Raw genomic sequence first — 16752 nt, forward strand, 5'->3', positions numbered from 1 at the left:
GAGAGAGAGAGAGAGAGAGAGAGAGAGAGTATAAATTATATCGATTAAAAAGATTGGCATCTCGCAACTTATTAACGATGGCATCCGCGATATAGGTTCGTGCTGCGCATCGATCGAAAGTCTCGAAAATGGGAGTATACCATATGCCATACGGGAATAAATCGACGTGGTATGCTCGAGAGAAAGAGAGAGACAGGCCGCTATGTGTAAAGCCCTTTGAACATTGTAGCGGGACGAGGAATTACGGAACGAGAAAGCCGGATGATCGACTGTCGGACGAAGCAGGTGCTTGGCAAAGTTGCCCGTTTTACCGCGCTTTTATCTTGTATTCCATTCCGCTTCGTTGTCGCGCGATACCTTCCGAATCAATCATAACGTGATATCGCCACGGTTACTACTACGGTTATCGTTTCCCAGGTGTAATTGTGTCGTCGTAGCGCACACGCTACATACTTAATGGCAATAATCGCGGAGCAAGCGTAACGACGCGTGCATATGTAAATGAGAAAATGTGTGTGGCGTGCGCGCTCGCGAATGTACCACGGCTGCTCACATGCTGCTCATTTGCACGATGGTTATCTCAACTCCTTATATTTTTTTATTTTTTTTAACGTGGACCGCGATATCAGAACTATTGCGCTCTATTTATTTTTAATACTTGTTCTCGCGCCAAGAAACAGCGGCGCGATGATAACGCTCTGTTTGGAAAATTAACATTTTATAGATTTTATGTTATTTTATCAACTTCTTATTAACATATTGAGGAATTGGACGATTTTATTAACATCGCGGATTCACTCGATCTAATAAAATAAAAATCACAGAAAGGAATTGTCGGCAGTATATATCTGTAGATCCTATTTATTTTCTCGGATACGATTTATTGCGTTTTTGTGCGACTGTTTCTTTTACAGTTTTTACTAATTTTTAGTATTATTGACGCGTCGTCGAGCAAGAAAAACGCCGCGACTCGATCTATCACCTAATTTCTTGTTCTCTCTGGTAGTAACATAAACCGTAATGAGGATATTGGTCGTATCCGATACCGATAAATATTTCTAATGACTCGGCCGCTGTCGTAAGGCCCCGACATCTTAAGACCCCGAAAGCCCTTTCCCGTAATCTGTGCGCATATAAGAGGAGGAAAGATGGCCATTAAAGCCGAGCGGCTCGATGACGATGATTCCTTCAGAGGAATGTCGCACAAGGGGCATGCTTTTTCTTATAAAGAAAAACTACCTCTAGTTGAACTTTCGATAAACAGTATTGAAAAAGTTTCAAGTTTTTTCCGTCTTTTAATTATTTAATGACACTCGATTATAAAAGATACTTATATTGTGTATGTAAACATATATTGTTTTAATAAAATTTATAAAAATAAATTAAATATATATTAATATTAATTTATATATATAAATATGTATATTACGTAGAAAGAGAGCTCTAAAAATATTAAGTGTTATGAAAGACCGGCACTGCTACTTGGATTTAAAAATAACTTACACTAACAGAATTAATGACAGTCCTAATTAAATCGACACTGTGTCTCGAATTTGAATCCGGAAAATATGATAGAGCCGTACGTCACAATTCCGTATACAAACAGCTACTTTCGATCGGTGGCGAGTGTCTTATCGGGCCGTTCCGAGTTATAATTTCGAACGGCGATATCGAGAAAGCGTGGCGGCTTGAAAGAAGGAAATTGCGGCGGGAGTTCTCAAAGGGACATTTATCGAATTTATAGCTTTTAACAGCCTTTGTAGCCGGCGACAGCCGGTTATAATTTGCTTACTCGTATATTGTCGCTCATTAGTGGCTGCTAGTCTAGGTCGAGAGTATGACGGAAGAGGAAAAAGATTTTTGTCGCGACGCGAGGAATCTATGATATACACGAGACGACCGGATAGATCTCGGCCTTCCGTATGTGATTTCAAAGTGATAACGTGCAGATCCGTTTGCTTCTTCTCTCTATATATGATCTCTAAATGAGATAAGCGTTATACACGCAGGCGTTAACTTGGTGAATATGATTTCGGAGATTTCAGAGTGTGTCCAGATTTCCCTTGAGAGAGGATCGCGTCGGCTCGCTTTATCTGTCTCCGCGATAATTAATTCCGAAGGCACACATGAATATACATTAGAGGTGAGACGGTTGTTTACACTTTTCGGGCTGATTTTTTAATCGATCGAAAACGCAGATAGGGACGGACGCGCACCCGTCATTCGATTAATTTAATTCGCGCGAATCAATTAAATGTCATGTATGACATCCGTCTGCATTCTTGCTTCTTAATTGTTCTTAAATTAGCGATATCGCCGAATCCGTTTCGCGTATTATATAAGACATTTCAATATATTTCTCTTTGCTACTATGAATTTGTTGTTTATATTGATTTTACATCGTCGCGTTTCTTATGTAACGGCATAAGAATATATAAAATTATATATCTAATGCGCGGAAGACATATGGAAGCAATTTTTTAAAACGTCATGAAATTCACTGATCATGTGGCTGTAAAAAGAAAAAGAAAAAAAACATTTGCATCCTGTAGAATTTGCGATGAAGCGCCGACAGCGTCACTCTCGTCAGAGGACATCCTCTTCCGCGGGATATTTTGGCTCACATAGCGCGGATAATCCGGCTTAGCGTCCTCTACGATGTGAATGAGAACGGCGTCTCGTTTATCGCGAGCGAATGCGCCATCGAGCCGTGCCGGACCAAAAGATCTCCTGTCTCTTCCTCGCTTGCACCGAAATTCCACGGGATACGGGGACGTGTCTCTCAACGGGCAGACAGTAGGCAGATGCTACCAGAGAAATTCTTGCGGCGCGCTGCTACCTTTCTTCGCGATACCTTTGACGTTTCGCGAGATGAACGGTCGATCCTTTTTAAGAGCCGCCTTCGAGCGATATTCTAGCTAGCTCTTACAACGAGTTCTTATATACAATTGGATTATTGCTTACAATTAGCTTCTTCATTTTCATATGTAACGCGTGTATATATAAAATAGTTTTTATCTTATTTTTAACATTTATCATTTTATTATACAAAGATTCGTAATTAACATTTTTATTTTTTAATATTTTCTTATTTTGATATTTTATTTTACTTGAACGTAAATGATTTGTTAAAAGCAAATATGTTGTAAATAATATGTTATCACACTTTAAACTCGATTAATATTTTTTGACAGAAATCAGCTGATTAAAGCGTTAATTTGCTAATTATATTTTAAAATAATGTTTAAAAATTAAAATAGTAATATATGTTTTAAATAATATATTATAGTTCTTTTAACTCGATTAATATTTTTGACAGTTATCAGCTGATTTCTGTCAAAAAATATTAATCGAGTTTAAAGTATTATAACATATTATTTACAACATTATTATTTTAATTTCTATAACATTTTTATTTTAAAACTTAATTAGTAAATTAACGCTTTAATCAGCTGATTCCTGCCAAAAAATATTAATCGAGTTCAAATCAACTTTATATTATTTTTTAAAAATATTCTTTTTAATACAAAACTGAAGAATGGCGCGCGCGAATCGCGAATTGAGTTGTTCTAGTCTTTTTATAAAAATGGTATGTTAAGTCGATTCTCGCAAGTATTGCCTCTTTTTCGCGATGAATTAACAGATTAATAACAGATTAACTGTCTCAATATGCGTTGTGCGTTATATTTGTAGCATCGAGAGGCTGTCATCGCAAGGATTAACAGTTTGGCAGTTTGTCTAAAATAAAATTAAATAAAATAATACTTCGAGACTTTCGAGAATTGACTTAACTTTTTTTTATTTTTTATTTTTTATTTAGAAAGGGAAATCGAGACAAAGGATTAAAGATTTTTTTTGCTGTTATATGATTAACCTGTACAGAACCTAGATGTATTCAGATGTGTGTCCTTGTTTTGTATATTTATCTTTTACAACTGCTACGTCATGTCTTGATCTATAATATTAATATGACTTAGATTTGATGAGTTATGAAACTTAATTACAATAGTGGAATTTTTTGTCGTAAGGTCGTGAAAAAACTACTTATACGCGCGTTAAAGCGCGTCATCAGTTTGAGGATTATAGTATATAATTTTTAAATATCTTGAACTTTACACTCGAAACGCGATGAAACTTGGGTAGCATGTTATAAAGAAACTACTCAAATATTGTATACTTTCGACCTCGTATAATATGTGTAATATGTATTGCGATGGTAAACGTAAATTATGAATCAATGAATCACGTTTACCATTTTATACCTTTTATTAATATGCTAATTATTTTCGGTGTATCAAAAATCATGGTCATTTCTCGAATCATGGTGATACTTTATGTGACTTTATATAGATCTTAGTGCATGCGACATATTATAATAATTAATCCGACTGTACGTATTTTTTTATAAAATCTGTTCCTGTTCTTTTTAATTTTATTTTCCAAAGTTTCGGAATTTCTCCGCGCGCATTTTAGCACGTGCAGAACAGTACATAACTTCAGCGTGATCCTTCATCTTGTGGAATCCCGGTTCTTCTCGAGAAAAACACAGTCGCATGTAACTTTCCATTATAGAACCAGCGAGCTATACAACCACGATGGTGCTGGATCTCCGTGTTTCGTCCGAAAAACACGATTCCGAGCGACGATTTTCCAGGTCTCTCTCGCGGCGCCTCTCTCTCCTTCGTCTCGGATATAATTCCTTCGGACAAACGCTACCGGGATGCGTAGCAGGGCGAGCCGTCGTCGTCGGTTTCTGGCCCGGGGTCCGGTTTTTATTCCAGGGAACGCGCCTTGGAAGCCACCGGCGCGTCCGCCGTCTGACAGCGGCCGGGATTGACTCGTGCACGTTTCTATTCCGACCTTTCAGGATTCTACCAGGTGTCGTCGACGTGACTTCGCGGCCGCGCGTTCCACGGAATGCGCACGATTCGTCCCTCGAACACATTTTAGGAGAGAACTCTCCGAATCGTAATCGTCAAAGCTCTTCGCGTTTTAGATGTAGTTTTAATATTAGCGAACATCGAAGAGTCATCTTTAGCAGTTTTTAGGAAGATAAAAAATTATTTTCAGCTCTATACATTTTGCGACGCATGATATATATATTTTTTAATTACTAAGATGAAGAGCGGATAATGAAAAAGTGAAATAATCTAAAATAAGACACGATGACTATATGTGTTGCATGATAGTTTAAGATAGCTCGCTTAATCGAGCAAATAATCTAATCGAACTGTACATGTTGATCGGGGGTCTAGGCAGATGTTTCCTCAGATGAAGTTCCGAGTTTCCGGTCTGGATGCTAAGGCCAAGTACATCCTTCTGCTGGACATTGTTGCCGCCGACGACTACAGATACAAGTTCCACAACAGGTAGAGGTTTTACGTGGTGTAGAGAAAAGCGGAAGCACTCGTGAAAATATAATTATCACGGACAGCTCGTGTTAACGATCTCAAGACAATTGAATCGCAATCTTTGACATGATACCAATTAATATTTACACTTTATTGTTACCTTCTTTATTTTTTATATTAGTAAAAGAAAATTTATATATATATATTTTTTTTTTAAATTAAATTATATGAAATAGTTTTCAATATTTGATAGGTTTTGACGCTTGTCGAGATCTTTAAAATCGGTTGTCCGTCGAAAAGCACCGTATCCAAGAATACGAGCTTTATGCACGGTTCCCTTTGTCCGTGGGAACATTAAAGAAACTCGGCAGTGGACGATAGAACTAACGTATGTTGTGTTTGTCTTTTTTGCGATCGCAAAATTGTTCGCAGACGCATGTTTCCCGCGTATAAAGTGAGGGTGTTCGGGTTAGACAAGCAGGCTAGCTACATACTTCTAATGGACATCGTGGCATCGGACGAATGCCGATATAAATTTCACAACAGGTGATATTTTTGACCCTGCGCGATCGAAGCGATCTTGGATCATTATTGTTTTTTTTTTTTCGATCTAATACGAATTAAAGACACGATCCGAGTATTTGAGAGATTTGAAAATATATTTGATTAAGCGTTAAATATTTTTTTTACAAATAACAAGATATATATTTCGGAATATTATTTTTTGAAATAATGACCCGGGATCGATCCTGATCGGAGATTACACTATCTTCACCAGAAAACTCTCTTGAGATAAGTGTGGAGCGTGCGCTGCGAACAATTCCTCATACTCGTCGAAAATAATATATTTTTCTCATCCTGTGCACCCTTTATCGCGAACGTGTATTAAATCCGATTACCCCGTCGTGCGTAATAAATTCAACGTCTAATTTCGGTGCGATTCTCGTGCGAACAATCAGTTATATACAATACTTTGTTTAATTAATAATATTTGTATATACTGCCATGAACGAAGAAATACTTTTAGAAATAATGATTTGATTCTCCCGCAGAGAGAGAGAGAGAGAGAGAGGGAGAGAAATGACACATAAGGGGAAGGGCTTATGGGAAATTATTTCGACTTGTATGGGGATCGCAAGCCTTCACAATTAGTTAATCGAGATGCCTCGCCAATTTTCTCCTTTATTTTTTAAAATTTCGTCACAGCATATATATTTCGTACACATAAAAGAATATATAATAATTCTATAAAAATTATATATAATATAAAAATACATTCGCGCGCGTTAATTATTTATTAATGTTTCGCCGTCACAGTTTGAAATTGAAAAATGATTGTATTTGCAATACTTTCGTCGCGGAAGGTTTCTCTTGAATTTGGGCCAGCGCAAATATTTGCGTAGCTGCAAAAGTGAACAACCGTGTATTTCTTTCACGTACTTTCGCGCACTTTACGACGGCCGCGCGCAACTTTTTCGCGACAGACATCTCGGAGCTGCTCTCGGCTCGCGTTCCGACAGAGGATGAGGAGAGAACTCGATTGGCGCTTCTCCACCTCGAGAAAATTCTTGCGAGGCATCTCGGATACCTCGACGCGACACGACGTTCGGACGATCGAAATGCAGACCACAATGAACGATTACATCACGCCGGTGACCGCAGCCACTTTGGAAGAAAAGAGAACTCGTCGAACGAGTTCTTCCTTCGGTCCTTCGCGCTCGAGTTTGACCCACCTGCGACGACTACGAACGGCGGACACGCCTCCTTTAAAAGACAACAATCGCGTCCGATTGAAGCTCGCGACGGGCGAAACTATTTCAACTAACGAGAAATCCTTTGTTCTTCCTTTTCACTCATTCTGGATTATCGATTTCGTCTAAGTTGAAAGATCGGATTGTCAATATTCGCTGAAATTGTTGTAAGATTTATTTGATTATTATCCGATCTGTGTTAAGGTCAAGTCTAGGTAGACAAAATGTCGAATAAAAATTAGTTAATTCAATTTTTGTTTTATTTTTGTGTAGTGTAAAATTAAATATTCTTCACAAATCTCTTCTTTTTCGAGGCGTAAAAATTAAAAAAAAATTGACGTTGACATAAATTAGTTTATTTCGTCGGATTTAATTTTTTTGCGGTCTGCGTTTCGATCTTTAAATATCTTAGAGAGAGATAACGACGAAGATCATTATTACGCCGCATCTTTGTCGTTGTCGATGCATGTTACGTGACCTGCGCCTGTAACTTTCTAATACATTCTTACGCGTGTGTTGCAAGCAGTAGGTGGATGGTAGCGGGTAAGGCGGATCCGGAAATGCCGAAGAGGATGTACATACATCCGGACTCTCCGAGCAGCGGCGAGCAGTGGATGCAGAAGGTCGTGAGCTTCCACAAACTCAAGCTCACCAACAACATCAGCGACAAGCACGGCTTTGTAAGTACTGTACGTAACGCCAACCAAACAATTACTTATTTACTAGCCACTCTTTAAGCTTGCTCCTCTGGTTTGCAATTAATCGCTCGAACTTTTGAATGTGCCCGGCACGATCGCAACAGGCCGATTCAAAATGTCAAATCGGTCGCAATCGATGTGCATGCGTGCGGCATTCTTTGCCATGATTTTTACGACGATGACGATCGATCAGACAATAAGTAGGACAAGATAAATAGATGCACTTTGAGCTTTTATATTCAGCTAGAATTTTTCCAAAAACAAAATGCTCGTTCAAATATGACATTTTTGCATAGAATGTTAATATGGAAAAAAATCAGTAGACCTAATGTGTAGACCTAACAATGTTTAATTAGTATATGATTGAAATAAAAGTTTTACCGATATACCGTTTCTTTTTCATCCGAATAATAATCGTCGCGTTAATCGTGCGCTAGCAAAGAGGCCGGGATTCGCGAGAAACCGGAAACGGAGCAGTCGCGTTCCTTCACAACGGCCCTGAAGGATCCTGTCAGGCGCGCGCGATCGGATTTCCGCGCGGATACCTTAACCGCAGCGTAATCCCCGGATTAAGTTATCGCGATGGATTTCGCCGTCAAGTAGTTTCGCCCTCTCCGCCCGCGTCCTTTTTCCCCGCGCTTTGCGCGTTCCTCTTATTCGTCTTCTTCCTCTCTATTAGCCTCTCGGTCGCTTGTTCTCTCAATCCCTCTCTTTCTCTCTCTCTCTCTTTCCATCACGTCTTTTCTTTCTCTGACGCAAGGGTGCGCGGAAGCCAGCATTAACTAAAGAAGAAGCCCGCGCCTGCCCTCCTCTCCCCTTCTGCTGCCATGATGGTTCTCTTCTGTCTCTTTTTCCCTACTTCGTTCTTTTTTTTTTGCGAATCCTTTTTGCGGCCAACCCGTCGGCGTCCTTTGAAGGATCTTGCATCGCTGGCTCGTGAAATCTAGTCCTCCTTACCCAGAGCCCACCGATGTCAATGGCTGGTTGTCGCGCAGTGCGTGGCAGACCGACCTTTGTTAAGACCACTCTACCTCTTCTCCCCGTTTCTTCCCTTCTCTCATCTCCTTTCTCTCTCGACGTCTATCCCTCTTCTTCTCGTAAACACTCACGTAAATACGTATACGCGCCAGGTGAAGGAAGAAAACTGGACGAGTACTCGTGTGAGAGCGAACGAGATGAACGTATGAGGGAAATCGAAAGAGAGAGCGAGAAAGAAAGAGAGAAGGGAAGGAAGGGGGAAGTTAGATAGAAAGAAACGAGAAGGAACAGTGGGATGATTGTCGTCGAAAAGTAATGTGGCCACGACATTATGCATGGTTCACCTACATCGTGTGACAGGGCAGCGGGCGTGCGTCTCTTCCGCCCTTAAGGACCTTCTCCCTCTCTTTCTTTCTCGGAGTAATATAGAAAGATTGGATCCAGTTTGTGCACGAGCCCAGAAAATGTCTCTCGAAAAAATCCCTCCCGAACCCCTTTCTCGCGTCGCGGCTAATAAACGGCGACCCTTTTCACCTGGCCCAACCCTTTCCAGATTTACGAAAGATCTGGTCCGAGAGAGGGTTCTTTGAAGGATTATGTGTTTTTTCACGCTACCTCAAAAGCGAGTCTATAAGAGCGATCTCGTATGAAGTACGGTTGAATACTCACTTATTGAAAAACGCGAGTATGATTATTTATTGATGTGGAATGTGGAAGATACGTTTATTTTTTTTAAACACGTACAAAATTTGAAAAAATAGATCGACACGTTATATTATATAATCGTTTTTAAAGAGTTAACACTTAATTAGAGATTTATAATAATTAAATTTAGTGAACGAGAGGTTGCGATTTTTTTCTATTTACGCGAATTTATTAGTAAATTAGTAGCGCGTGTAGAGGGTTGTTGTAAGTCAAGTTTAAAGATTCATCTTGAGATTTGACTTGGAGTTTAACCCTAATTTTCGCCGTGGTTTAACCCTCTTCCGGTTATCCTACTTAACGAAGGTAAAGGTCCGAGAGGGAAAAGCAAAAAAATTAGCGCAAACATCTCGGAATCCTCTCGAGTCTAATCCCGGCGTCTCGGAAGAAGCGTCTGGAGAGGGGATCGGGGAGAGAAGAGATGACGACGCACCGGGCCCTTTGTCGGGAAATCTCGGCGTGGCAAACAAAAACGAGACACTGCCGAGTCACGGCCCTTCGGGATGTCTTCGAGGGCGGACGGTCTAGGCCCGCGAGTAAATATCGGTGAAAGGCCGTCGAGGACCGCAAACAGGACACCGACAGTACGCCACGAGAGAGACATCCCGCCGTGGCGATGACAGCGGCTGAAAGAACCTCGTTGCTCCCGTTTTAAAGTGACACCGCGTGCGCTTCCTCAGACGCTAGTAAGCATTAGGCGTGGGAATGTTTGACGGGATGAAAACGCGGGGCGGACCCGATTTTAAATGGAAGCTGAGATACATATACGTGGCTTCGTGTGTGATACGTCACCCATATTTCATTATTAATTATAACGAAAATATAACGATATACGCGTACATAAGAAATATGTATTAAAATAATTAGAATTCATTTGTTCGAATTATTTAACAAATTATTAAGCATCTGACGTATAAAATAAATACTTAAAAAATCCGATGTTTTTTTCGATTCAAAAATAGACATTCTTATTGAAGATTATGTATTTGCATACTTCTTTCGGGAATATAATGAAAAAAACACTATCCTCTTGAAAGAAATAAATTTTGCTCGACTCGGAGACAACGGAATAATAATTCTGCCGCAATCTTTCGCATTTCGCTCTCCTTTTTCACCTAATACACTACGTTCAAACGCGACCCACATTCGCTGAATAATATTTTGACGAATTTGTTCGGCGAAGATACAGCCGAGAAACTATTTTGTAGGCGCGAAATTTCGGTATCGCTCGATACATGTTCGACATATCGCTCGGAATTCCGTTCGAAATCAATTTTCAATTTTCGCCCGATAGTAGTAACGTATGCACACAAGCGCATCCGCGCGCGCGCGCGCACACAAAAAAAAACATCGAGAAAACGAGAGAGGAAGGATTCCTTTTCCAATTTTCCGAAAAAAATTAAAATGGAGAACAATCGGTCTGTCGAACGGAGAGCGACCGAAACTCGATCAAATGTGCCTCGCAGCTTTAATTATCCAGCGCCCAGCGGCGAAGCTTACAGAAGCACGGCTGAGCGGCGTTCGTGATTTGTTTAGTAATGGATACGTGTAGCTATATAGTGGTGTTCGTTAGTTGACATTCAGCGATAGACCGATATGGGAATGCAGCTTATCCGAGAGATAGCAATTCGCTCTCTTTTTCCAGAATTTTTGTCTCGTGATATTTATGTTTCGTAGGAGAGAGCGGACACCCACGTTCTTAAATCATATATCTAGAATACAATTCTCTCTCTATGTTTTCAGTATAACTGCTGTAAACGTAAACTGTACGATTATTTGCTAAGAAAATAATAATCACGAACGCGATTCTCTTGTGACGCGGCTTACGCATATATAGTATAGCATGTATACGTACATATAATATATACAGGGTTTCTATAAAGTTTGTTGTCACCCTTATATTTCGCAAACGGCTCAAAATTATATGAAAAACCGCGAAATACCTGTACGAACGTTTGGGGGGCTGCTCTTTTAAGAAAGTTGGAGGAAATGTCCCTCCAAAGGATGCGTATTTCGCGGTTTTTCATAATTTTGGGCCGTTTGCGAAATATAAGGGTGACAACAGACTTTATAGAAACCCTATATATATATATATATATATATATATATATATTCACGCAGCGTGCAAATAGGACACGCGGTCGCCGGTCGTCCGCAAGCCGCAACACGCGCGCATAGTACATCGACGCACGGAATAGTATCGCGGCCAGGATATTAGATCGTCGCTTTTCGCGACTCGTTGCGTGCGTCGCGTGCACGCACGCCCACACATACACGCGTGTTCGTTCATTACCGCGGCATGGCATCGCGTGTCCCGAGGCGTCGTGCCTGCGTGCGTGCATAAGCTTCGACGGTGGCTCGCGGTGGAGGCCATTTTACTGTCCGCCAGTGCGAGGAACACCGATTCGATACGTGTCGCGGACATTAAAGTCCGCCGCGATCTATTAGATGGAGATTAGTCACGAGAATCGCAACGAGATTGCGCACGTTTATATAGCGTTTCACGTCCGCACGCGGAAATGCGCGCGGTTGTGCAGAGATGCGTGCACTTCATCGAGTCTCCAATGCAATCATTTAATAGCAATCACCATATTCGTGTATTTTGCATACTACATGGAAAAAATACTAGCCATCATGATTAAATTTTTTAATTATCTTATTACCCCGAAAATTTACTTGCCACGTCTAAATTTTAACTATAATTTAACGGGGAATATCCTATTAAACTATAGCTTAAAAATATTTACTATAGCTATAACTTATAATTTTAAATGCAATATAGAGATATCTAAAACTTAGCTAATTTTATTCGTGCACTTAATGTATAATTTATTGTGCGCAAAATCTTAATTCGAGGAGAGATTAATCAAAATGGTCGATAATTGTATCTCGAATTGATCGAGACGAAATGTATGCCTTGATGCTTGTCGGTGCATCCGGTGTGTCAAAGCTCTCTCTCTCTCTCTCTCTCTCTCTCTCTCTCTCTCTCTCTGTTGATACACATATAGTCGGTGAAATCGCCATCAATGAGACCGCATTTATATTCGCGTTCACACGCCGTTGAAACGATTACGATCGTCGCGACTCTTGCAATTTGCGCAAGTCTGAAGAGATCGTTCCGGTTTTATAGGTACGTATTTTGTCATTATTTACGGCGTATAAACTGGCGTTTAATATTCTCCGCAAGTGTGTGCGTCCCGATAACGTCTGGTGTGCATCCCTTCGCCCGTACATCACGTCGGGATCATCGTGTCGCTTTGTTCTCGGCGCCGCTCGTACTTACCTAATTATCGACGGACTGTACCTTTTTTATGCGTGCGTTCCACGCACACGCGTGCATTTTGTGTGCGCGCGTCGGGTTTTTTCAAGTTTATTAATATATGACTCACGACTTGCTCGCTTTTATTGCCCCAGCGATGCCGCGTCCTTTACTTTCAATTTTATCGTTTCTCTTATTTACATAGCGATAAGCTTCCGTCGAATCGTTTGTTCGGCGAATCCGCTAGAAAATATCGCGTGTTAAGCGATAAATAATAAATAATAAAAATGATGATATCAAGTTGATGATATGCATTTTCCGCTCTCTCCTCCGTGTTTTTTTTTTTTTTTTTTTTTTTTTATTTATTTAACTTTCACAGAAGAATATCGAGAATTTATAAAATTATATTTTTTTCTCCCCATTTGATTATATAATATTATCAGGATATTTTGAACATTTTTTTTTCATGCTAATACTCTTACGTAAATTTCAGTTTTCGTATTTCGAGAACAAGTAACGTTAAGCGAACCCGCGTCACGCCCGTCTTGGTTAGACCCGATGCAAAAAAAAAGAAAAAGGAGCTCGCGCTATACACACGCTCAAGCATTACTAAATCATTTGCCCGCGGCTGCGTTTCGCACGCACTCTGCAAATTTCCCTGGGGGTTCGCCCTCCGGCAACAATCGAGCGCGAATTCTACTACGAATTCTAGTCGATACGACAAGAAAAGGGACCCCACTTCGCGCATTATCGCTCGTCTCGGAGGCTAATATTAAACTGCGGTCGAGAGGAAATTTCTTATGATTCTTTTGTCTTCCGGTGTGTAACTCTCTTCTCTCCTTCTCTGTCTCCCTTGTTGTACATATCATATCAATTTTGTAGCCGCTGCTAAAGGCGTGTCAGTATAAATTCCTGAATCCTTAATGAAGCAACACACGGACACCCGTAATAACTAAGTTAAATCTCTCGGCGTGATCGAAAAGATGTATATCGAAAATGTACCATCTCACTCTCGCGGTCCAACCCTATACTTTCGACGTCGCATCGACCTGCTCGTTTGCGCCCGACTTGAACGTTTACTTAAGACACCCCGAATTAATGGGAGTCCTGACGCGCGCGTTCATTAGCGGCTTCGAGACGGCGGGCGCCTGATTGGCTCGCGTTGACCTATCTCCTTAAAATTTTATCGTTCCCGAGAAACCCCGGAGGAAATGACGCGGCCAAGGCGAGCGCTCGTATTTGCGAACCCACCGAGAGGAGAAAGAGGATTAAACGGCGATTAACGATCGTGCATTCGGTATCAAGACATCACCGTGTATCATCTGCGCGGCAGTCGCGTACGCGAGGACTCGCCCCGGCGCTCGGGCAATTTGCGTCCGTCGAGCGAGAAACGGGCGTGGAATCCGGTCGAGCCGCCACGGTGGCTCCTGATCGTTATAATAAATGGGATAATGACATAACGGGCACGCCGCAGGATCGAGAGCGCGCCCGGATCCTAACATCGTAATTATTACTTTCGGCTCGCCCGCCCGGCGTTTCTCCCTCTATCCGTATATGTATGCGTTTTCTCGCGAATATTTTTTTTTCCTCTTTTTGTGCCGCGAGAAAGATGCGTCACACGAAATCACACACTGTCAGAGAGACCTCTCTCTCTTCGGACGAGAGACCACGAGAGGGCAATGGATAATTGTATACGTTTTGTAAGAAGAGATAAGCAAAGCGCAATTTCTTCAAGTATGGATTATATATCCTTACGTATACAGATGACGTATGCGGACAACTTGAACAAGATTGATCGTACATTCGCCTTTCGTTTTTCCTCACTTTTGAAATCTTTGTTTAATGAAGCTAAAACTTTCTTCCACTCGCGGTGTGCACGGGACGTATGTATGTGTTTTTATTGATACGCCGGGTGAAAACTCAAAGAAGGAAGTAGACAACTGCGATAATAGTTGCGACATTTACACGTAAGTGAGCAAGTTGATGAGCGAAGAGGCGTTTGCCAACTGTCGCTTACTTCCTGCTCTATTCGATAACTTATTCTATCGTGTACAATGTTTCTGAATAATACAGGTTCGATGAACTCTAAAGTACAATGCAGAAAGATCAATATGAAGTACTTCAACATGAAGAGAGCATAAGTAAGCTGACGATAAATAGGCCTATGTATGTAGAAAGAGTGGGAAATTAAATACTAGTCGTTAACGCATAGATTCTATAGATGTAAAAAAAAAACTTGTAAAAGTTCCAATATAAAAATTCTAATAACGCGACATATACGAAGAGTACGTGGATCGCATTAAACGAAGAGTAAAGTCGCGATTATTCTACGGTGAAATGATACGCGAGGGCGGTAATTCGTCTGTTATCTCCTTTTTCGCACCAACTTTATGCCCACGCTAACTAACAGCCCTCCTCTTCCCACCGTCTCGTTAATCAACGTCCGTGTACGCCACACTTGTCTGCGAACGACTAACCGACCGCCTTCCATTTTTCCCGTCTTAATGCCGGCGCAGGTGGCACTTGGCGGGCAATTTAGCGAGCCACTCCAGGCGAGAGATCGCTGGGAAATCGCAACGCGGATTTTATCGCCGCTAAATTGGAATCGCGAGCGTTGCCAGTCTTTCTCGTCGCATACGGAACGGCATAAATAAACTTGAAACGAATTTGCAGAGAAACGGAGTATGTTCCTTCGTCCGAGATCTCGTGTCCTGAGATTAACGATCTTGAAATTAAGACGATGAATGAGTTTTTTATTGAAAGTATCGAAACTTTTAAATTTCAGACTATTTACACACGTTCCAAAAAAGAGATATGTATATTGTACAAATCAAATAGAGACTAACCACGAAAATATATATGCTCAGTTTATAAACATTACAAAATGTCGATAAGCAGTTTTGTTCTTAATTTGCATAAAGAAAATAAATCTCTCGAAGGAGATACATATCTGTCTCTCCTTTTCTGATATTTTTGTCCCCCGTATCTCTATTATTCTTCTCATTTTCCGCTCTTATTGAACGCCATTTTTCCGCGTTTTAATATTCAATTTCTAGGTCGTTACACAGATACTGTCACGCACCTGTCGCGTTTCCGAGTGAAAATTTCACGAGCGAGCGCACGCAGTTGCTTTCGGATTCGCCTAGTTCCTAGGCAGCTGTCATTGTTCTTCCGAGTCGGCGATTTCTTCGCGAAGAAGTCGTGTTTTAGCTCGAACGCTTAAGTTCGAACGCGTTGCAAGCGTGACAGCTGTCACTCAGCGGACATATATCATCCACGAGGCTTTTTTTCCAACCAGCGGCATTCATTTCGCAAGGTCGATTATTTCGCGCGCATGTGTATGTCTCTATGTGTGTGTCGGTACTTATCGTTTAGTTCTACGAGATAGGCCATTCTACTTTCAGTCAATTTAATCGAATCGATGAAATTTCTACGGTTTACGTTAACAACGGCATTGAATAATCGAACGTTTTATGAAATTCCTCGTGCATCTATAGAACAATGCGCGAATTCGATATCACGTCAATCATTGACCGGGCTTTATCATAAATTAATTATTCGTAATGTCATAACAATTAATACATTTATTTATACGTTACTCTCAAATGTTTGAACACACCTTTATTTTTCATTGTAAAAACGAGAGCGAATAATCTACGAAAAACCGGTTACCCGGATTGCCATTGCTATAATTATATAATTGCTTAACTCGGCGTGGAATAGAATCATCGATTAAATTAGAGAGACGCGGAAAAGGAGGCCTCGCGGCATTTACGTCCCGATTTCGCCGGCGGAGACGTGAACTGTGAGAGGAAGCCATAAATTGATCTTGACGAAAAGAGACGAGAATTCCAGGCGAGGTTGAAACGAGATAGGAACGAATTTCGTTGGGGTCACCGATGGATTTGCACGGTAAGCTCTCTCTCTCTTTCACTCTTGTCGCGTGTATAGAATGGGATAGGGTGCCGAAGGGGAGATAGAGAGTAGGTCGGTTTAATAGAATCGAACAGGCG

General features: G+C 40.9%; 1 protein-coding gene and 1 long non-coding RNA gene across 8 annotated transcripts in view; one reads left to right on the forward strand and one right to left on the reverse strand.

Annotated features, from left to right (window-relative positions):
* LOC145939490 (uncharacterized) overlaps positions 1-16752 on the reverse strand; it is a 342686-nt gene that overhangs the window by 49057 nt on the left and 276877 nt on the right. The gene's annotated exons all lie outside the window — the stretch shown is intronic.
* The window catches only part of Bi (T-box transcription factor bifid), a 265203-nt gene that overhangs the window by 25469 nt on the left and 222982 nt on the right, over positions 1-16752 (forward strand). For 2 of the 7 annotated variants that reach the window (XM_083050107.1, XM_083050117.1), the window contains exons 3-5: positions 5256-5369; positions 5784-5897; positions 7629-7791. In XM_083050107.1, the coding sequence (XP_082906233.1) occupies positions 5256-5369; positions 5784-5897; positions 7629-7791 (391 nt within the window). The remainder of the gene's footprint in view (positions 1-5255; positions 5370-5783; positions 5898-7628; positions 7792-16752) is intronic. The other 5 variants (XM_083050122.1, XM_083050127.1, XM_083050144.1 and 2 more) reach the window with 5 other exon arrangements.

This window comes from Prenolepis imparis, unplaced genomic scaffold (genome assembly GCF_030444845.1).
Source record: "Prenolepis imparis isolate NDT839.2.m4 unplaced genomic scaffold, iyPreImpa1.0 SCAF_1, whole genome shotgun sequence".
Lineage (NCBI taxonomy): Eukaryota > Metazoa > Arthropoda > Insecta > Hymenoptera > Formicidae > Prenolepis > Prenolepis imparis.